This window comes from Ornithodoros turicata, chromosome 1 (assembly GCF_037126465.1).
Source record: "Ornithodoros turicata isolate Travis chromosome 1, ASM3712646v1, whole genome shotgun sequence".
In the NCBI taxonomy this organism is placed as follows: Eukaryota; Metazoa; Arthropoda; class Arachnida; order Ixodida; family Argasidae; genus Ornithodoros; species Ornithodoros turicata.
In genome coordinates, this window is record NC_088201.1 from 92,475,165 (window position 1) to 92,498,697 (window position 23,533).

The following is a 23,533-nucleotide window of genomic DNA, read 5'->3' on the forward strand; positions in this document are numbered from 1 at the left end:
ACCATATTTGTTAATTATCTGTACATATGTGAACAAACTTGTGAATACTTGTTTTCATATAAGTTTGTACTGTCGTCGTTCTTTTATTTTCCTGTTTACTTACTGCTAAGTGTGTTCTTTTTTGCTTGCTTGTTTGTTTCTATCAAGTTGCATAAATGTATCTTACGCGCCAGTTCCCCCCCCCCCCCCCCATGTAATGTCCTCCAGACCCTTGGGGTTCCAGAAGTAAATAAATAAATATGACTGTTATACTAGGGTCTCGCCGTGATACAGTAAGGAATACTGCGACACACTTGATTGAAAGCATTGCTGCAGTAAGCTTGTTCCCCGACTGATTGTGCGCTGAACTGAACTTTCGTTTTTGTAAAACAACTTCAATATAATGCAGTCGTAGCGAGATAGTTTCCTTGGTTTTGTGGCATATTGCGCTCACTTCATCTGCTTTCTCTTGGGGCCCCGTTTGGGCTATCGCGGCCTCAATGGGGGTCCTGACACATGGTTTGGGAAACAGAGTCATACTGTATATTGTTACATGTCACATATTGTAGTGTACTGAAGCCACCTTCACTGTTGTATTGTTTCTTCGCATGGTTACTACTTCAACGTGACTTGAATGAGGAATGCGGAGAATGAGGTAATGTATGTCTTGCATGTTCTGGATGTTCTCTAATTGGTGACCCCTGCTCTTGGGCTAAAATCCAGCAACTACACAAAAAGATGCAGAACAGGAGACAGAAACACGGACACAATGACATGATTGAGATCATGATATGGTGTCAATTTTTTCTGTGTCTCTGGTTCTACATCTTGCTACGAAGAGAGCCTCTCAGTTATAAAAATGCAGGTGTCAAATGCACGTAAACAGTGCTTACATTTTTTGGGGTCGTCGCTCATCTAATGTTTATGGCAAAACATGCTCCTCTAGTTCACATGGCATACTGAATACGAGTGCTCCACAGCCACAGACTACATTGTAAATTAGCACTGCAGTATGCTTATCGGCACACATGAAATTACCCTTCATAAGTGCATCATGCAAGCTCATTGTGTCTGATGCTAACTGCTCATGAAATAACATGGGTTGGGGTGAAAGACAATGGAATCACATGTTGCGTCACTAGAAGTGCCGTGACATCACAAGCAGTGATTTTTCACTGAAGCCTGCAACTCAACGATGTAATTCACATCTTGATTGTAGAAAAAGTAAGCACATGTTTGTTATTACTTGGTATACAGTTGAAACTTGTTAATGTGATGACGGTCATTCTCGTGGATTTTGGCAAAAAACATTTTAGGAAAGCTATGAAAAGCAGTAAATTGAGTGAGGCATTGCCTTTTTTCCTTTATATTTCGAACGCTGACATCTGCTTGTGTAACTGTCAATCTGGGCTATTCCAGCCAAAACCAGCCAGAGATGTAGCTTGACTCACCGAAAAAAATGTGTGCATTTTTTAGATGATGCATAAATCGAATGTAAATAATTTTGTTTTCTTGAACAATGGGGGCGCATTAAACTGTGCCGAAATGTGAAGTTGTCCCTTACGAGCTTCCTTCTGAAATCTACATATACATCATTTGTGCGCTTTCCTTGCTTGGTGTTAAGAGGGAAAGCACGGGTCTGCCATCCCAAAGGGCATGTAGAACGAGAATAAATCTGGTGACGTAGTGAGAACTCAAGAACGGAGCACATCTTGCAAGCAAGCAAGCGAGCAAGTTTACGATAAATTTCCGGCAAATTAGCATTCTTGAAGGAGCCCCAGATTATTTATGCTTTTAACTGATTGCTTGTCATTAGCTACACATAAAAATATCACGCTGATCTATATTCATTGTTTAACCAAGTGTTTGAGAATATCAAGCACTTGCTCCTATAACATATTGAAAATCTACAGGTTTATTTTTCTTTCAAAAAACAAAAAACACCATAATGTGTTGTAGCCTTTTCGTCAGTTGAGGTCGTCTGCGAAAATCGACACTCTGCTTTTCCATTTTGAGACCCTACAGGTGTATTTGTTATTACGCAAGAAAAACGTTTCGTCAGCTCATTCATATCCCATCTGTATGACGCTATAGCACACTTTAAACAAATTGTGCATTCAACTGTTCTGCCCAGTTCTATAGATTAGTTGCAGTCGCTGCTTCATAACAGCTTTGTCAACATTTATTATTGTTTTCACATACTTGAAGTCATCTGGAAAGTGAACAAATCTCATCATTTCAAGGGTATACCCTCTCCTATAGCATGTTCAGAATCTGCTAGCATGTGTTTTCTGTTGATCATATACATCAGCTGACCATATTGGCTCAGATCATGTCAGAATGCGACGTAACAGCTTTTGGAATTGTTATGATCTGGTGTGCCCTTCAACCACAACAGAAAAAAGCCAACAGTCTTTCTTTCAGTGTTTTTGCTGGTATTAACAGAAGGTGGCTCAAAGTAATAGTACCTCCTTGTGGCCTGGGTGGAGCATGCCTCACTGTGCTTTATGTCCAGTGATTTCTTCTCCGTATCTCTTTGGCAGTGAGCCACAACGTATGCAGTCTTCAAGCTTTCTTTCACCCGAAGAACAGCTTACAGCTCTGCAGGCATCAGAATATCTGCACGCAATAGAGGGCTGCAATCTAGCCCTATAGGTGTCAACGTACTGCGAACACAGTCATAGTACCCTTTATCACGGCACAAAGCAATTATGAAAGTCATGCTTGCTTGCTTGTGGATGCAAAGCCATGCTTGCCAAAGCCAAAGAGGCAAAGTGATGCTTATGGAGGGTTTTATTATGCCCTGCTGCTCAGTGTATGGGGCTTCTATTTTTAGGTGGAACAAACCAGTAAAAAAAATCGGAGGAAGGAAATATGCCACCTTGCCTTGCCTTGGAAGTTGCCATCGACCAAGGTGGTTCACCTGTTTGGTACTGTGGTACCAGCTAGCTTCCTTGTAGTGTAACATATATGTGACCGCATGTAGGACAAAGAGGAGGAATTAGCTAGTCTGGCGTAGGAGCTCTCACACTGGCATAGCTGGTCAAAAAGAAAATGTGGGCCATACGTCACATAAAACACAAATACCAGCAACCACATTTTCAGCAACCACTGGTTAATTTCTAGTAGGTGCGGTGCATATAGCGTGTCCATGGACTGATTTTTTTAGTATTTTTGCAGTTATAAGGGATGACATGAACTACATGCGAAGTGGATGTACTAATGTCTCTGTCTATGTCTCGTTTAATTATTGGAAATAGAAGGTCGGTGCAAATGCAACGTCGGTTTCCCTATGTGCCACTATAGTTTTCAAAAGTATGCTCGTGACCATTTAGTGCGAGGACATGGCCCCGCAATAATGGTTGTGTGAGAGTGCATTTCAAGTGCATACCCTCTCCTATCGCATGTTCAGAATCTGCTGGCATGTGTTTTCGTTCTTTTTGCCTTTTCACTTGAGCGCGAGGAAGAAACAACGCTGCCGAACTGCAAGCAGCACATTTAATGTCGTGCAGGATGCAAATTTTATAGTGATTTCATATGTCACAATATTTATAAGCTGTAATAATAGGTGCAAGGATACCATACAATGAAGTAGCTGGTACCGTAAATTTTAGACCTCTTCTTGCGTGGGTGCTTAGCATAAAGAGACCTGCTAATAAACGTACTTGGGGATTTCTGAATGTGAAGATCATAGGAGAGAAAGGAAGGCAAACAAATACAACAGAGTGCCATTCATTTCTCACACTGCTCATTTTGCACTGCATATCTACGCGAATAAAAGATGAAAAAAAAATTGTGAGAAAATTTCATGGTTTTTAAGACCTTGAAAATGGCATTCTTAGGTTCCAGGGTATTCAAATACCAGTGAAAACAAAGTGCTTGAAGTATTAGGTCTAGATCCTGCAGCTTTTGCATGACAAATCATTGTCTAGGAAGGTGCGCGAATCAATGTGGATGTTCCTGAAATTAGAATCTTATTTCGTTACACTTTGACATTACCGTATGCTGGTTACAAAACATTAGGGCACCTCTGCTTATTCATCGGAAAGAAAATAAGTTTTTTTCTTGCAAACAAACAAACAATTCTTCACATTCATATGCAGCTTATTTGCAGAAATGCATTTCGAGAGTCTGTCCAGTACCTGTTCCCTGCATTTATCAGAACGTAGGCTCACAAGGAAAACCACAGGTAGGAAAGTACACAGGCAGGTTTCGATTTCACGATTCTACGGTTCTGAGGCTGGAACACAAACACATACAGACGGACAAACACAACACATCCACACGGTATCGGAATCAGGCTTTTTCGTCGATCGTCACTTTTCACAACCAAGGCAGCCCTGCAGGAGAATGGCGATGTCCGCGACAATGTTCATAATATAGCAGGTGTCCACCATAGCTGGAACCAACACCGGGAACTCATTTGGTGACACGACACGAATTCGACATGTTCTGCTGCTCGCACTAACTGCAGTGTTAACAGAATCCTGATAGCCGGGTGAGAATACAGTAAACGATTCGTCCAGACTCGGTACACTCGTTCACAGCCCACCGCAAAGAGCCTCACCCTGCGGGGAACTATTTTGAGACGCAGAAGCCAAAAGCCTTCGCTGCTCTGAGGCTGTCGTGCCTGTCGACCAATCAGACTATTTATTTTGAATGTTTGAATCTTTACACCGTGTATTTTTTATTTCGAGGAGTTTATTCTTGAAGTTTATTCTTGAAGTTTATTTTGCGAAGTGTAAACCAGAGTGATCCCACTTCTGTATGCCGCGCAGCTTGAATTTCTTACATTCTTCACGTGAGATAGTAATTTGATCGCGATCGGCAACCTAGAAACCAGCGCCAGAAAAATCAGCAGTAGCTTTGGTGTGCGATGCCTACGGGTATGTTACATCGCGCTCAAAGTTCCATATGCACCTCGTTTTGTTGAATTGGAGTGTCATCGAAACGCTCGTAGTGGCTTCGCCACATGCTAGCTTGCTTTACTTGTAACGAAAACTTGCTTATGCGTATCTGAAGAACGCCGAATACAATTGCTAAAAACAAAAAATCGCACTATTATCAAACGAGCTGATGAGCTCAATATCGGAGCTCTAGCTCAATGTCTATGAAAATTGAGTGAGTTTACTTCGCGAGGCAATTATAATCAAGTGGCAGTGCAATTCTGCTGTCGCGCTTGCTTTCCTCTGTGGAGCGTTTTTCATTTTACGGAAAGTAGCGGTCTGCCGCTATCGAAATTTGTAGGGAAGTGTAGTGGCGTCGCTGCTCCGCGACTGAAAAAGTAGCCAATACGATAGCGACGATAATAGGTAGCGACAGTATGTACTGTAGGAAACACAGCTCTCTAAAATCAGCACTCCATGGTTTATCTCATCTCTATGTTCAGGTGTTGAAAGACTATTTCTTTCGAATAATAAACACGTGCAGCACATGGTAACATAGGCGATGGTAACAGGCGATTTTAGCTAACCGTGTCCGCAACATTACAACAGATAAACACGGACGCGGCTGAGCGAACGCATTTGCATTATTCGTGGCTTCTGTCAGTGGTCAGTCTGTGCCCATGCTCGTTCGGTATTCGCAAGACATCCGCCAGCAGCTGTGGTATAGTGACTGGAAGGAGAAGTGCAGTTTATCGGGTAAGATAAGTTAGGCGTATGAATCCTCTTGCAAAAAATGACAACAGACACATGGCCCACATTCTTGAAAGCAGGCGTATCAGAAGAGGCATGGCGGGCCTCCCTGTCCCCCATGTAGATTTGATGGCGGCCCCGGATTTGCGTGTTCACTGAAGTTTTCGTTAGTGCACGGAATATGTTACTGCGCCCGTACTTCACCCGTACTTCACAGACATATTCCACGCATAAAAACTTGCTGTTGCTCCTATTGAGAAATGCTACCAATTGCAGAAATCAGATGTTTCTTAAGCGTATTTCTCCATCTGGCACTGACGGTGAGAAAACTACGCATGCCCATGCTGATGTGCCCATAATTTGAACGTAGTCGAGCAAGACCGCATGCACTTGGCAACCCAGTCCTGATTGCTCCTTCGAAGCTTTCACTATTTTTGGTGCCTTGTCTAGGAAACCTTATTCTTACTTAATTGGATCCCGGTTGAAAAAAAAAAAAAGTCCGTATAGTATTTCAATGGAAGTGCTATGGAACGCTAGATAATGGTTTTGCCGGGAACTGCTATGGCAAGCATATGGTCTTCAAACACTACGTGTACGGACTGCTACGGTGCACTTATGGAATCCATATACCATGTGCGGACTTCCGGGTGCTATAGTGTGTACGGAACTCTATAGCAGCCGTTCAAATTCCGTAGAGCGAGTCTGCAGCAACCATGTCACGGTGATGCACACACAGCGTGTACATTTTACATCTAGTCGTGCTTAAGCTAAATATGACAGATTTTCTATTCCTGCAAAGAGACCCTGTACACACAGAATTTCGCCGTACAGATGTCCATACGGCAAAATTCTGTGTGCACGGAATCTCTTGGCAGGAATATAAAATCAGTCATATTTAGCTGAAGCACGACTAGATGATACACGCTGTGTGCACATCACCGTGGCATTTTCATCATGATCCAAACAGAATATTTTTCCAAACAGAACCTTGTTAACGCGGATTTGTTTACGTCGGTTTTTTAGCTCACGGCACACAACCAAGCTGTTTGCGCGGTTTATATAACACAATAAATAGTAATAATATGATAATAGTTCTTGTTGTCATTCGAGGAGAAAAAGATACGCTAGGGCTATCAGGAATTTAGGAAACAGAACTCGGCTGATTGGGCTATCGAATAAGCATTGAAAATCGCCTAGTGCAGCTCATATCCTTTAAGAGCCAGTAACATATGGTTCATTAATTCATCAAAAAAAGGGCAGATGGGATGCGTTGGTACACGTGAGCAAAATTCGTTGACGCATTATCTAAAAACCGGCAAACAATATTGAGGTAACACATGCTATGCTGGCCTTTGTTTATCGCATTCTGCGTTCCACTAATGGTGGCCATTTTCTGGGATATGACGAGTTATCCTTGTCGTAATTTGATATCATTCGCAATGCCTTAAAGTGAGCGCTCTATAATACACAGATACACGCACATAATTGGCGTGCCACTTTCACCGGTACGGTGTTTTCATAAATGCAACAATAAAACAGAAACCGAAACAGACTGCCGGCTGAGAATGGCGATGGTCATCATATAGCGTTCTCATGAATATTATGGGGCAGTGTTATTTATTTTGAGAAAAAATGATGCCTAATTATCTGCGCAAAGCCATAGAAATATTTAAAATTACCCGTTGCAAGATGTACTTCGCCTAGGGGGATACGTGTCGTTGTGTTCTTGGTTGGACGTGTGATTCCTTTCCCTTTCCTTTCCTTTCTCAGCAAAACCTTTCTTGGCTACACAACGTATTTTAACCTGCGTGCAGTGTATGTTCTCGTGAAAAAAAAAAAAAAAACGGCAGCAAATGAGCTTACAGCAAAGGCATATGCTGTAAGCTCATTTGGTGCTGTTTTCTTTCTTTTTGTGCAAGTTGAGGTTCGATTCGTCGATATTTTCTTTAAATTGTGAGCTTCAAGTTTGGTCTGCTCGATGAATTTGGGCGATCCGATGGCGATCCGAACCTGCGCAGTCGTTCGTTTGTACTTTGTCGGCCAGTTTGATTTCCCGCAACCACTGTTCTTGGCAGTCGAAATTGCGAATGCCCCTGCGGCGCACGATGTATGCCTGCTTCTCACGACCGTCATTCACTTGACAGTGTACTACAGACTACTACGCACACAAGAGACACACAAAAATCCTCGAAGCACCAACACACACGTTTCTACCTATCCCAATAACTCCCTTCTGGTTGTAGCGCCTCTCGCATGGCGTGCATCCTGCACCTGTCAATCACTACGGCTGCTGAAACCTTCGATGTAGCCTTTGATGGGTCAAATGGGGTAACATTACCTCGGACTAGTCCATTCCAGCATTTCACTTGTCTAAGCAACTTCATCCAAGATGCTAGCGTGGATGCTGGGATGGCACGCTCAGCCATGGGGCGAGTAAGCGAACGTCTCATACGGGGGCGCCGTTGGCAACTGAAATGTCCCAATAACCGCCCGGTTTTGGAGGTCAAGTACGGGCACACTTCCCACAGCGGTAGGGAGGAGTTTCAGCATCGAATTCCCGCTGCACCCTTTCTAGTCCCAGAAGCCTAGTGTTCGGGGCGAGTGCAAAGCGTTGCCAAAGCGCTGCAGCTAATAAGCAGACGCTTACTTGTAGCGGAAGCATGCCTTGCCCACGCGAGGAAAAGTGTCAACATGGCGCACGTTCAGAGCGAGGTGAAAGCACAACCTTGCATGTGCAAATTGCGTACGTTACAAGCTGTTATCGATGCCGCTTTAATTCTCTCTAACCAAGCGTCGGAAGAACAGTACGTGTCGGTCTAGTTGCCGTCTTCAACGTCATCTCTTCACGTCGTCTGTTCAGTCACACTCAAACTAGAGCCAACCTTGCCAGAGAAGTGAGAAGTGAAAGAAGCTCGCAAGGCGGCTTCGATCGAAGGCCAACAACTTTATTTTGACTTTGGAGAGTGGGGAGGTCGATCGAAGGGGATGTGCGGGAACCCCCCCCCCCCCCCATTCGCCCTCTTCCATACAGATCTCCAAGGTTATTTCTAGATGCATATTTTTGCGGAATTTGTATGTGCGTATTATTGCCTGTGCTTAGTATATAGGTACTGTCAATGTCGGTCTGAAACAAACCACGTGTCGATATATCTGTACACAAAGCCATGATCAATCCTCGAGATCCTCCACCCGTGGGGGTGCACTCCCTCACACTGTATATGTAGTCACCCACCACGATCCATTTTTCTGATTCCAGGTTATCAAAACTCGCCCGGGAACACGACCTTCATGAAAGATTTCGTGGCCCTCGTGAAAAAAAAATTCAACACGGATTGCTTCATTGACTCAGGAGTGGATGTGCAACCTATGTTAGTGTTCTTTGCAAAGTCCTTGCTCTTTTTCCCTTTCCACAAAGTGGAGATAAGAAAGAGCGACCCGTCGAAGCCCGCCGTTGCTTACGTAAGTACTTCATACGCACACTTGAAAACACCTTTCTTGTGGAACACCGGGGTGGAGCTGCGCAACGCACGAACAGGATACAGGCGTGGGTCCAGGGGAAAGGGTCTTGTCAGCCATGCTGTACACCCTGCTTGAGATCAATTAGGAGAGGGCATCCACATTCGCCGCCAGATCGACGGTTCAGCGCGTCCTGTTGACGGCAGTGTTGTACCTGTAACGTGACACCGATACTCCAATAAAAAGTAACGCGATACTTTATCCACTACTGACAGCAGGAACGAGTTGTTTGAAATGGACACTTAGCTCGGGTTAAAACTGCGTATGTGTGTAAGCAAAACCTTTCAGATATCCGGAAAAGTTGCTATCCGGACTATATTAGCGAGAAAGACTCCCATTGCTCCCATTATCCGTATCTGGACGGCAAGTACAGGGACCCATCTTCCAGGACCTAGGTCATTCTGAGTGTCCTCTGTCCATGGCATGTGCTGTGTTCACATTATTCCGGAAAAGCGTCACATCTGATCAGGGCTTCAGAGGTCACACCCTTTCAGTGTGTGCGGACACGCGGTAGAGAGGGTAGACGATAAGCGGAAGAGGTGCCCTGTATGCGCCGTGCGCAAGAAATTCCAATCCAATATCCAAGCTGTCCCAGAGCATCGCCTGTCGTCTGGCCAAGACATCTGCGACAAAAACATGCGCGGGACCAACTTTCTGGGACATTACCCTTTTTAACAGCAGGGTGACGCAAAAGGGCCGTGGCTCTAAGACCCGCGTGCCTCATTTCAAGCAGTTCACTTTGCATTCATGTTTCGAGTGACGATCCTTCTTTTTGTCCTTTTCTGGAGCTCGGATCATAACTCGGTATACCGGGCTTCGAAACTCACGATCACAATCACCTGATAAGTTATGGCTACGAACTCTCATGAAGGTCAACATGGCGTATCGGTCATGCCGATCATGCAGCATATTAGTGCACTCACCGGATAATATCACACTTGTAAACAGCAGGGTCATGTTATCTGTGCGCTAAAATGCGGAATGATCGAGCTTACCGATACGCCATGTCGACCTTCACGTGAGTTCGTAGTCGCGGCTGAACTCGCGTCTTATAAGAGGATTGTGATCGTGAGTTTCGAGGCCCGGAATACCGATCTATGGGTTCAGTTATCCGGAAATTCATGATCCGGACGAAACGGGACTCTGTACCGCGCCTTTGGTCGTCTGGTGTCTGTTTTCTCTTACGTTGAAGTTGGTGAAGCATAAAGCAAGTATAACTCCGCGGGCTAAAGCTCCTGCTCCTGCTACCTAAAGTGCTACCTGTATCTTTGCTCTACTGAGTTCAGCTTACACCGAATGTTACTCAAACGTACCTCGATATACTGTTTCGAACGGACGTTAAGCTCTTTGATGCAGTTCTGCTTTGATGCTCGTCGCACAAAATGCATCGGAAAACCCTTCCCGTTCTCCCCAGAACAGTATGACAGACGACTAACCATGCATTAGGGTTGACATACACCAATGTATTATGACCAGCGAACGTAGCCTTACGTTAAGAATAGAATAATGTATTCCTTATTGCGAGAAAGGGCACTTTGGGTCCCAATCCAGTAAAAATGAGCACGCTGCCGACCCTGACCTCACTTTGAGGCCAACGGCACCCAGTCGGATTTCTCAAGGTTCCTTTAGCAAGTATGAGGTATAACCTCAGCCCGAGGCATAACCCCATATACGGAATACGTGGAATCAGGTACAATCTCTTTGTACAACAAGGCCAGAACGTATTCTGGCCCGCATTCTTGCCCGGCCGTGGTAGAGAACGTAGAGAAGTATGGTTAACAAGTTGTCGGCTTGAGCTGCGAGTACGCTACAAAAATGCTAACTCTGTGGCTGGTGTACGGGGCGGCGTGTGGACGGCGTTATTGAGGAAAAACATTGCACACTGCACAGCTCTTGTAAGCGAGTCACTTCGTTACACCAGTTCAAAGTTCAGTCCGGAACTGTGCAGTGTGCACCCCAAACGAATGTTGTGCAGCATATAGGTTACTGCACACCACTGCATTGCAATAACCAAATGGGGAGCAATTGCATCTCCAGTTACTCCACATTTTTGTCCCCTAACCCCGAAATTACTTCCGCAGGACTGCAAATAGTCACTGAAATAGTCACTGAAATAGTCACTGAAATAGTCACTGAAATAGTCACTGCCTCCCGAATGCAGCAGCCTACGTAAACATACTTAGCAATTTTCTATTCACAGTAAGAAAGTTAGCGCTCCTTTCTTCGCTTCTTGCCCTATGAATGTCGCAAGATCACTCGATATATCACAGATGACGGTTTAATTCAACGTAATTTGCATATGAAATCTGTACCTGGGAATGTGAAATGCACTATATGATGCATTCTAAACTCATCACTCAAGACAACAAACGAAAAACTTAATTTATCAAAATAACAAGTGTATAGCTGAAATAATAAATTCTATGCATTGCAACGAAAACAGATTGATTCCGATTGTATTTAGCCTGCTCAGTTTTTAGAAAAATCATTGCTAAGAAAACTATTATTCCACACTATACACATTCTATGGAATCTGAGCTGACCATCAAATAGGTTCGACCCGCCTACACTGTGTACAACCTCAACATCAGAAGGATAGAATTAACACAGAAGAATCGTCAATGAAAGTAAATTTAGAGGCATGGTACATGAATCTTTCTTTACAAAAGATGGCCACTTATCTTTTGCAAAATTGCAGAGTCTGTATTTCTGAACCAGCTGGACTAGCTCTCGTGTTCTCTTGAGCAACGACAAATGTATAATTGAAAGAATGTCTATAATATCGTCTGACAATATATGTTGCGATGCAAATGGGGGGACAAGCATGACGTGCAGGCGGAGTCTACAATCCTTGTATGACTCAGCACACGAATGAATGAGATTTTAACTGCCAATCAGATTTTGGGATCAGATTTGGGATAAGAAGTGTTTAACCAATATACAATGAGGATTAGCACCATGCATAAGCAGAATGAAATATGTTATCTTAATTGCAATAAGCAAATATTCCTTTCAGTGTAGTGTGCTTCATGAGGCTTGTGTTGCGTTTGTCCTACGTTTAATTCCTTCATATCCACATTCCGCATCGTGACTGGAATGTTTACTGCTGTCCATATAGGTCTCGAACTTGCGCTCCGAATTGGGTTAATGCTTCCATCAGCTCTCGGAAATTTTCTGGTTCGTCGACAATACTTAATTGACAATTCTTCTGGACAGAAAACACTCCGCACAAGCTAGCCAAGTACCCGAGAAGTACATACACTGGAGTCACCGAGCTTGCGGTTTTCGCGACTTCCCGCGTCAACAGCAGCCTCGACGAACACGCGAAAACGACATTGAAGACCTTATCAGCGGTATAGGAAGGGAGTTGCCTCAGGACAGAAGCCGCCGATATTTCGAACAGAGACTGTTCTTCTTCTGGGCACCGTCCTCATCATTGGCATGGTATTTAAAGGGTTAGGTGTGACGTGTTTAAAGGTTCATGCGAATTGTGGGTCAACAGCCCGAAGGGAAGAAAGGTCCGTACGGGTTTTTACGGCGGGAGTGAATGGCTGCTTTGTTAGAGTGTGGAGGGGATTATGCGAGCAATTACACCCACCCCGTTAACCACGCATTCACATGCACAAGCTCCAATGTTATATACTGCATTGAATGCGGCGACTGCTCTATGCAATACATTGGTGAAACCGGTCAACAAATGAACAACCGCCTTACCGGACACAGAACCGACACGTCCAACAAACTCTCCAAAGCAGTCGCCGAACACTTTAACGTTCCTGGTCACAATTTTGACAACATTAAACTATATATTCTAGAAACCGGGTTTAGATCCACACGTGACAGACGTGATAGGGAGTCTTATCTCATATACAAGTTCAACGCTCTTCACCCGTCCGGTATCAACAAATCACAAGGCACCCTAGAAACACTTCACAAATAAAATATGCTTTTCCCATCTACCTCCATTATCATCTGTTATGTTCTGCATGGCCACTGCTTTCTGCTCTCTTTATTGCATGCCACAACTTTGTATTACAAATATATATTTAAAAAAAATTTGCTCGTTCTGGAATTTTCCCCACGTAACCAGTAACCTCCTTATCTTTCGCTATGCTTGCGAATTCTTGCCTGTTGTCCCGTTTCGTCCACGTGTTCGTGAACCTTCCATTTTTCTGCAACCGGTCTGTAGCCTAGATCACTACGTTCACATAATCCCCTCCACACTCTAACAAAGCAGCCATTCACTCCCGCCGTAAAAAACCCGTACGGACCTTTCTTCCCTCCGGGCTGTTGACCCACAATTCGCATGAACCTTTAAACACGTCACACCTAACCCTTTAAATACCATGCCAATGATGAGGACGGTGCCCAGAAGAACAGTCTCTGTTCGAAATATCGGCGGCTTCTGTCCTGAGGCAACTCCCTTCCTACATCTCTACCGGTTCGCTGGATTTCTACTTATCAGCGGTATGTGTGGTGGCAAACGAAATTGGAAGGGCGGCTACGATCTTCGCTCGAGATATAGAAATGTTCTCATACTGCCTGGCCCAAGAACCTATCATTCTTTTGCTGCGGTCTCCTGCTGCAAAGCCGACCGTCGTTCTCACTAAAAACATTATTGACGAAAACGGACTGTTCTTGCTGTAGCGAATGTAGCATAATGTACACGATTCCTTTTGAGCGTTATTGCGTTAACAAATCCAGCCTTGCTTCAGCACATATTACAAGCACAATCAAAAAGGAACGGTCTAACGGTCCAAGTCAGTCCATGTGTCTTGAAACTGTTATACTTATCGTCCTGGGTCCTTATCGTCGCTTAATTTTCACGTTTTCATTGGTCAAGCGCCATGATTGTCAACGAAGGCGTAAAAAAAACCATTACTGAATGCAAGGTCGAGACCTACACTGTTAATCTCACGCCGCTTGACTACTGCTTATTCAGGAGTGACAAAATTGCAAAAATGCCAGCGTCCTCGGTGCTCTCATTCAGGCGGTGCCCATGGGTTTGTATTTTCTATTGCGCTTTTTCACACCCCTTCCGGCGCTATGTACTACCTTTTCCTTGCTTCACCCATCTACCACGGAAGGTTGCCCAAAACGGTGGACAAAAATGTGCACAATATACAAACCGAATTCACTTAGCATTTTCCAGTGTCACGTTATCGGTGCATGGGTACAGCCACATACAAAACGAATGTAGACCTATTTTAAACATACGCGGTTTTCCCGAATTCCCGCGTTGGAACGGTTGGAGCGGGAACAGCGGGAAAAAGAAACGCGCACACAAGCACTTTTCCTGTTGAACTGTCGAAATCACTGCGTGAAGTTCGGTGTCGAGAGTCTTGCACGGAACGCAAACTTCGTTGACGCACATCAGAATTCGGCAGAGTGCGGTGCACTGACTCTTCAAAGCACACACACTGACTGCCGGGAACACTTGCTGACGAAATATTAATCTAGCCACGCAGTTTCAAACCTACGTGCTGTGGTTCACCGTGCTTCAACGCTGCCTAGTCGCGATGTAAGGTGGTGGTGTCACTTGCTAGGTTCTTGCCACTTCCTGGTGTGAATGTTGTGTAACGTAAAGTAAATGTCACTATGTGAAGCTAGCTTGTTCTCAGTGAAGCATGCATATATCAAGAATTTTCGTGATTTTTACTACAATTACTACAATTTTTACTACGTACTTTTTTACTTCACTAAAACGAATGGTGGCAATTTGGCTTGTTAGAGGCCCCTGTTACGTAGAATTCACCAAATCCTAAGTTTTGCGAAAGGCTACGGAGACACGGTCAGTAGGTGGTCTTGTCCTACAAAACACGTTCGGGTATGCCCTCTAGCATCGGGACACGGCGGCCTTTGAGGCTAATTATTGGGGGTTTTTCGGTATCTCTACCGCAAATACGAAGAATCGGCCACCATCGGCCATGGTCGAGCAGCGTCGCTGAGTCAGTTGGCGTGGCATATGCCAGCTTTTGTGAACGGTTAAGACGGGTGACCTCGGACGGAAAGGGGAATAGTCCTGCAAAAGGTTGTATCCTTCCAAGGACAAGTCATTATTATTCGTGCTTCCTGTAAACAGCATGTTAACATGGAACATGTGGTGTCGCCACTATTGCGGCTGTGTAAAGGCACGAATGCCATCGTGATCAATAGTGTTCTGGAACTGCCTGTGGTCCGAGCAAGACACGACACGACACAACATAGGGTGTTGCTGTATTGCACTCGGTGTACCACGGCAACAGCTGGGGTACCTTGGTAATCAACGCACACTTGCGCGCACCTGTGTGGTTGCTCAATCCAGCTAGGAACTGTCTTCTGGCAGGAATGGAATGAGCTTCAATCGAGGTTCGCTCAATTCGTGACCATTGCACCTCGACTGATAACTCCCCCCCCCCCCCCTCTCATACAGGTCCACCCGATGAAATTCATTATGAAGAAAGAAAACTACGGTGACACTAAAGCACAAGCTGCCTACCTAAAAGCCTTCCATACATTCGGCGAGGCTGGTTTCTCCCACCCTGATGAAGGGAAAGCAGTCTTCGATCGTGAACACGCTCTTGTTAAGCTAACAGTAAGTGATTTAGTAATTTCGCGTGCGGTAACCCTATTGTGAGTGGTTAGTATATTATATAGTGGATATTTGCATGCATGTTAGATGTTATTAGAGATCCAGGAAACACAATCACAATGTATATTCGCAGCACAGGGCACAGTACAGCACAGCACACAACACAGCAAAGGTTAACGCTGCTACCACAATAAAGGCACATCTCTTATGTCACCGAAACCAACAGGAAAATACTCGAGGCGCACCACGAGCACCAACGGCGCATCCTGGTGGTTGGGGGAGTTGCTACCGTAGGAGGCAACAGTGTGGAGTGGCATCACTTTTGACGTGCGGGCCCTGATTTTCTGAAGTTTCACGAGGCTGGAAAGCTGGGGGATCTCGCTGGCTTATTGACATTCCTCGATTTTGAGTGGTTTGTAGCTACACCCCATCGACACCACCATGTGAGACTGCACGAAAATACGGCAAAAATTCTGCGATAAAGTACTGAACACATACGCAACTGCTCAACGTTAAAAAACGTTACTGGCTGTTTTGATGATGATGATGATGATTGGGAGTTTAATGGCGCATTGACAACAAAGATCATAACTGGCTGTTTTGTTTGACGGGACTTGGTTCGTTGCCGGACGGTCTAGTGCATATGCATGCACACACCGATAAGTTCAATTTCACCACGTCTTCAAGCGGGCATTCGGTGTCGTCTTCAGCAATCTCAGGAACTGCACATCCCACTCGGAACTCCATGTTTCTTGATCGGCACAATCACTGCTACATCCCGGTCATTTGTCGATTGCCATGCCCCACACATTCGGCACAGTGACAATGCGATTCACGGGCTCCTTTTGTGGACACGCGCACATTTCTCATCTAAATCCTAAAAGATACCTCAATAACCCCTAAAACACCTGCAAAACAGCTCCGAAGGCATCAGATATGGGTGATAGTGTTCACAAGGTGAATCCGACAATGATGACATGTTCTATGTGCGTTCATTGAAATCACTAACGCGTGGCAAATCTCAAGCCCTGATTCGGCACACCTCTGCAAAAATGAGGATGTACAGGATGTCTACAGAATACAGAATACAGAATTTGTATCAAAATATACCGGCGCAAAAAAGATGCCGCTTTGCAGCGAGTTAGGCGATTCTCCGAACGATTAGGCGAACAGTCTCCGAAGAAAGTATGTAGAGCACCAATTATCTCAAATTCATTTTGGGATTTGGCGCAAAAGGGACATATTCCTCGTTCAAAGCTATTCCATGTTTAAAAACGCTTTAAAAGCGCTGTGCAAAGAGTCAACGAGAACTACGCACTTTCTATCGACGAGAATCCACGTGAAAGGACCACGTGCTTTGGGGCGATGGAGCTGAGTAGTGTGGGTGTGTGTGGTAATGTGTGTTGGCCAGGTAGACCAATCCCAGGTAAGGCGAAGGTAGCGTAATGTCTGCGCTCGGAAAGTGCGTACTACTTGTTTCCGATCATTTGCATAGCGAATTTCAGTTACGGATATTTCAACACACGTGCGAATATCTCGCTATTGCACGGTGTAGAGCTCATAGATTACCCGTCAAAAACAACTCGTTACAAGCGTGTGCAAAATGTAAGCGTGTGCAAGTTAATAACGAAGTTCTTCAGCCTGAAATGTAACTCGCACTTACTGAGTTACTTGGTACTTCGGACACAAAATAGCATTACGCAGGTGCAGCACGCGTGAGCAGTTGAGTTAGACCTTTAGTTGCCTGCGGAGGAGTGAAACACGCTTAGATCGTTTTCCCGATGTCCAACAATAGTCCTCTCCGTTTGTAAACAAATGACGTCATAGTGTTTGACAGCGCCAAAATTGCGCTCGAAGCTAGAGGTGGACAAGGTCGCGCCCGAAAGCCAATGTCTTGAGGGGCATTACGATATGGTCCCTTAAAGGGACGCGACCCTCGGTCCTACTTTTCTATCAATGGGAGGCACCGAACAAGTGCCCGTTCGTGAAGCCCAGCACTCTCCTTCCGAATTGTTTCGATTTCAGTGTGTACCAATTTCATGGTGACGTTTCTCTGGTAGAGGTCTATTCGAACGCTTTGCATCTTACTCCCTGTGGCCGCACAATTGTTCAGCTTCATTTCAATGGCAGCGGTTCTTACTTCCCGAATAAAATGATTGAATAGCACGTTTTATGGCAAAAAATGCGAAGGAACCGGAGAGAAAGCAAGAAAATATGTGGACGTGAGTGAAAAGAGTTGTAACTTGGAACTAAGTTACTTTGGCAAAGTAACTTAACTGAAAACCTGAACTGAAACTGAAAAACTGAAAAAGTAAAACCTGAAAAAGGAACGAGTTCCTCTGAAAGTTACCACGGCGCAAAAGTACCGAGTTAAGTTACAAGTTACAGGAACGAGTTACTTGTAACGAGTTACCTCGAACTGATAGCAATAGCCACGGCTATTGCTACCGTCGCAGCGCAACGCATTTCGTAATGGGAAAGCAGTCATATCTGGCGGCTGTACCCACGTGCTGGGATGCGACTAAATACAATCCGTGTTCCTCAACGTATCTTTTTGCAACTGTAATGCGGTTGGTGCCCTTAAACATGACAATGAATTCAAGAAAAGAGCCACACCTCTGCTTTTGCTTGTCTGTATAGCCCATCCATTGTGTATTATAGAAGGACGGATGTTCCTTAGCAATTTCGATCAAAAGCTCAGTGGGCGACGCCATGTTGGGAAATCCACGGAAGCCCACGCCATGCATAGCTCGCTGGCCATCGCCAGATGCTCTACTTCCCCGACGGCAGCGTAGTCGCGCGTTGCCGCCACGCCGCGCCGCGCCAGTCTCGTCGATGTCGACGACTGCTCGAGATGCATGGCTGTGGCTGCACGTCCGTTCCGCTCCGTCTGACCCTAAAGCAGCTTTAACTGTGACCGTTTGGACCGGGGTAACCATGACAGTTTCGTGGCGGGCTAGTTGGTAGAGTTTATAGGCCCTTTAAAATAGAATCCTGAAATCACGGAAACGGGCCAAGGCAACTACACACACACATACACTCGCGTACACTCATGTACGCTCGTACATACACTACAGGTTCTAGGGATTGGGAATACGGCAATTCCATCATATTTAAGTTGATAAGTAATCGTGCTTGACTGAGAATTATGTAATCCTCTTTATGGCAATTACAATTTCGTACCCCATCTAAATCTCTCGGGACATGTTTCTCTGAATTGTCAACAGCTTGTGGATATCCCTGGTCAAGCAGCTTTTAGATGCTTTTTGGCGAAAGACCTCTGTCAGGCTTTTCCAGCATAAAGGGAATAGACCACCAAGCTATCTTGCTTCTTGTTCCGCTGGTAAGGTGTCAACCCGTAATTACTAGTGTGATGTTCCTAGGAAGTGAGGTTCCTAGAATAACTGAATGGGCTCTCCAGATGTGCCCATCGAGCAGGCCAGTCGTATACTTCTACGAGCATCTTCTTTGTGTGTGTATGAGCACCCCTGGAGTGACAGCGGCCGTTTGAAAGAATAGACAACACGACATTGTTTGAACGCCCCCACCCAGAGCTAAGTGAACTGTTGACGAACCAACGTCTAGCACGAAGATATAGTGCGGAGAAAAGTCTCTTTTTAGCAATTTCCCCGTTTTCCCGACTCTTCCCAAAGCAGGGAATAGCTGTGGCCTACGGAGGCTAGCAGGGCACGTAAACTGAGGCGACAGATGGGAAGAGGGAAGGCGATCACGACTTCGCACGAAACCGCCGATTCCAGGAAGCCGTTTCATTACTTAGCCGGCTTTTTCCTAAGCAAGGGATGTGAGTGGGAACGGTGACCGGAGAGTCCATAAAAGGGGGGCAGCTCCATAAGAAGGGGAGGAGAAGTGAGGGCGGACGACCAAGACTCGTCACAGAACGGCCTGCAGCAAGAAGTCATCGCTCGGACGGGGAACCCGGAACAACTGGTGTCGCAAGGCCCGAAACGGACTTTGTGGACTGTGGATCCTCTCAACAAGCAGCTCGACAGCGTCCATCAACACTGTGCCGTCACAGATTGTGCCCCAAGGACAACGTTCAATTGTGGTGAGCCGTCAGCCTGTGCACAGATCTCTTGTGTTAGATTAAATTGTGTGCCCATTATTTACTGGTGTTGGCCTCGTTCCTTCCACAAACTACCCCAAAGGTACCCCTATCTCGTGTGCTGTCGTTCCTACCGGGAGCGGTCATCACACTAGCCCTGATATTTGGTACGGGTACGGAAAGCTACGATTGAATTGCTCATCCTCTCCTTACTTCAGTTCTGCACATCGCAGTGGTTTCTAGCGGTTCTGTAAGCGCAGGCTGTGCATTGAGCACCATTGTTTCATTTTTTTGTGGGTACTCAACATCCTTCACCTTGCATCTCTGCAGCTGAGAGACGAAAAGAAACCCAGCAAAGACAAAGACGGGGATGCCATTAAGGACATAATCCTCCAGCCGACGGAGGCACAAGTATCAGGTTTCGCAAACAAGCATGTAAGAGTCTCCATTAACGTCACTACTAAATATTGTACTAAACTAAATGTTATTTTTCAGTGGCACTTTGACAAGCTTCTTGAAGATGTCTTTGGCTACAAAGGTGACAAGCTCAGTCCATTAACACCGTCCATACCGCTTGTTTCGCAGGAAACTGGAAATAGGTGAGAATCACCAGATATAGAAATCTATACTGGCACGTTTTGGTGATTGTATTGCATGTTGAAGTGTGGGTTATGATTCTGCGCCCATCACGATTTTCCCGTGCAGTGAAGCTGTCACATTTCCGGACTAGATATGTCGTAGATAGTTCCGGTAGCACGGTAAATTTTTGCCAGCTCTATACGCCGTTCTGACGCCGTTCTGAGTAGTTTCAATGTTTCAATTACCTAAAATGTTGTATTGCTCGAGTTGAATGTAGTATCGAATCGAGTTTAAATGTAGTATCGCGGTTGTACGTCAAGGAGCAGGATAGTCGTTGCGCAAAGTGGGTCTAACACGCATAGAATTGCTACGGTGTAGACCGTGGGCGTGGAGCTGAACCATGCCTGTATCGCTCGTGGAGCAAACGCTGAACCTGGACGCCCATTTTTACGAGCAATGTAGTGTAGTTGCCTCAAGTGGTTGAAATTATCCGCAGCCCTACGAGCCGCATATAGCCTGCGTTACTATTTTCTTATGGAATGGGATTGTTGTTGTAGAATAATGTTGTGAATTATTTGTCTAGAAGCGTGTAATCCGGCACTTTCAATCTCGCAGCGCACCAAAACTAGTGTGGAACTACTCAATGTTCAAGATTGGCCTTCACTTTGCCCCTGTATGGGCAACAGAAACTAATATGGCGTCAGCACTGAGTTTCGCTGCGCTCCACCTATTCAACCGTGAAAAAAAGATATCTCCCATGTTGCACTGTGCTCGCTTAGCCGAACGATACTTCAGGCCTGCCGTCATGAAAGTGGTTTTCTGGATCACACTGTCGCTTCCAAGTGTTCCAAAAAACGTAAGTACTCCTGATCTCTCTCAACCATAGTGCCATGGTCGTGCAGTCGTATGGTCGTGCCGGCAGGCATCGCCTACACCGCAGCTCTGAAAATGGATTTCCAGAACTGTGGTAAGGCAGAGAACACTCTAGATACGACGGACGATGGTCTAGTAAGGGAGAGGGAGCTGTCGCTGCTGTCGCAGAGTCCCCATTACGCAGGGGTCCCCATTACGCGGCCCGTTCGCCTCCGTTGTGCTGCCCGCGGTGTTCCCGCAAGGAAAGAGAAAAAGAAAGCAAGGGAAAGACAGGAAAATTTAATCCCTGTCACAGACTAGTAGGCTGTATGGGCAATCGTGGGCCTGCGGAAAGCCTTTTAGTTCCTGGAGAACATCGGATCACAACATTCACAGACCCAATACACAGCTCTGCTGCGGGGCCCTGACGCGGTCACACAACGCTTCGTCGGAAGGGCCAAGTGGCCAAGGTTGTCACGCACGCGTCAAAGCCTTTCTTCCATAATCACGTGTTGAACTGTCAAGCCTCTGGTGGACGTCGGTTTACGCTCTGCAGTGTTTCCATATCGAGTATGGCCTGCTCGAAGCGCCAGCACACGGTAAAGGAGAAGTCTATACCTTCCAAGAGCATTGGGAGGTAAACTACCTCTTCGCGTATATAAACAACGTCCCGGAATGTCTGTTGTGCCAAAAAAACCGTTGCCGTTCCGAAAGCGTACAATTTCCGACGTGATTACGAAACCCTTCACAAAGGACAGTACGCGGAATTTACTGGAAAGATCCGTGAAGAAAAAACTAGTCAGCAGTCACAAGAGAACAGGAAAGTGAGGTCGCCGTTTAAGCAAGCTCCGTCCTGTCGCAGTTAATCGCAAAAGCGTCGAAGCCCTTCAGAAATGGCCCTTCGGTCCTCTCTCATTCGGTGCAGCGGTGTGCCCAACTGCAAAAGATTAGCCTTGCTGCAAAAAATGTCGCTGGGCGTGTTGAGGACATGGGTGCAGATTTTGAAATGCAGCTGCGCGATATTTCGAAGAATTTATGTGCATATTCCTTGCGCTTGTCGAATCCACTGACATGAACGATACTGCTCGATGTGTGGTGTTCGGTGTCACGCACCACTTTTGCCAAGGAACTGTTTGAACTGCTTCCTCGAAAAGGGACAACGACTGGGAGTGGAGCGCGGTAAAAAACAGCATCGAAGGAGGAGGCTGATAGTGGGAGAATCTCCCGTCAGTGGCGACTGATTGGGCCCCTTGAATGGTTAATCGCAATTTAGGTCTGGTAGTCCGCCTTAAAGGGGTACTAATGTACAAAAATATCTTTTCGCGATATGAAAGATTCCGTCGTCATGAAAATAATGCAAAAGCAACGAGATTCACGCGTTGCGCCGTTTGTTCCTCTTTCTTTCCTTCGTATCGGCGCAAAGCGCCATACGATGCACTAATAATTGGATGCACTAGGGGTGACGTACGCGTGACGTTTGCGCCGATACGAAGAAAGGAAAGAACAAACGGCGCAACGCATGATTCTCGTTGCTTTTGCATTATTAGGATAAAACCTTCAGAAGCTGTGACGGGAGCTTTGTCACGTGACTCCCGATTTCCTTCGTGGGTTTTTGTTTTACTATTGCCGCACAAGCATGTCGATACATGTATTGATGATAATGGTGATCTTTTTGCGTAATAAACCGGCTACGGTTCGGTGACCAGCAGTTGAATTCACATTCACTGATTGCCGTAAGCTTGCTTGTCTCCACGTCTCCATATGGAGGCGTGGGTGGAGTATATAGTTGCACGTGCGAACGCCATCTCTGGGGGGACAGCAGGGGGGACAGTATCCATTCGTCATTTTGACGTGAAACTCCTCATTACTCAACGTCCATGTCCTCACAATCAACGCGCATCGCAAAAGCGCGCGCTCTTGTTACATTGCGAGTGTATTTAAAATAATGAACATACCTGCTTCCAGTAGCCTATGAGACCCACTAATATCAACTCCTTTAGCGCCCCTTTAAACAAACCCTTGCAGAGAAAGGCGTCCCCACTCAATGTATCCTACATTAGAGAGTTTTAGTGGATCGTACGCAAAGGCGATAGCGTACGTAACGGATAGAGTTGGTGGTACTGCGCACTGCGCGAAGCTCTTCCTCTTATGGGCTTGCGCAGAAGCATCAACGCTATCCCTTACGTCCGCAAAGGCGATAGCGTACTATCTAACTCCCTAATAAAAGGCATTGTGTGTTGCCGCGTAGTTCATTCATTCGGTCGAGAGGCTTGAATCATCGTCTGTTTGGCGATGTCCTTCAAAACTTCATACAGAGATCAGATGGCAAAGCAAGGG

General features: G+C 45.6%; 1 protein-coding gene across 1 annotated transcript in view; it reads left to right on the top strand.

The window, feature by feature from the left end:
- The window catches only part of LOC135378469 (uncharacterized), a 75,553-nt gene that overhangs the window by 23,994 nt on the left and 28,026 nt on the right, over nt 1-23,533 (top strand). Inside the window, exons 6-10 of the mRNA XM_064611525.1 lie at nt 8,872-9,074; nt 15,544-15,705; nt 20,096-20,200; nt 20,261-20,364; nt 20,960-21,200. Of these exons, the coding sequence (XP_064467595.1) occupies nt 8,872-9,074; nt 15,544-15,705; nt 20,096-20,200; nt 20,261-20,364; nt 20,960-21,200 (815 nt within the window). The remainder of the gene's footprint in view (nt 1-8,871; nt 9,075-15,543; nt 15,706-20,095; nt 20,201-20,260; nt 20,365-20,959; nt 21,201-23,533) is intronic.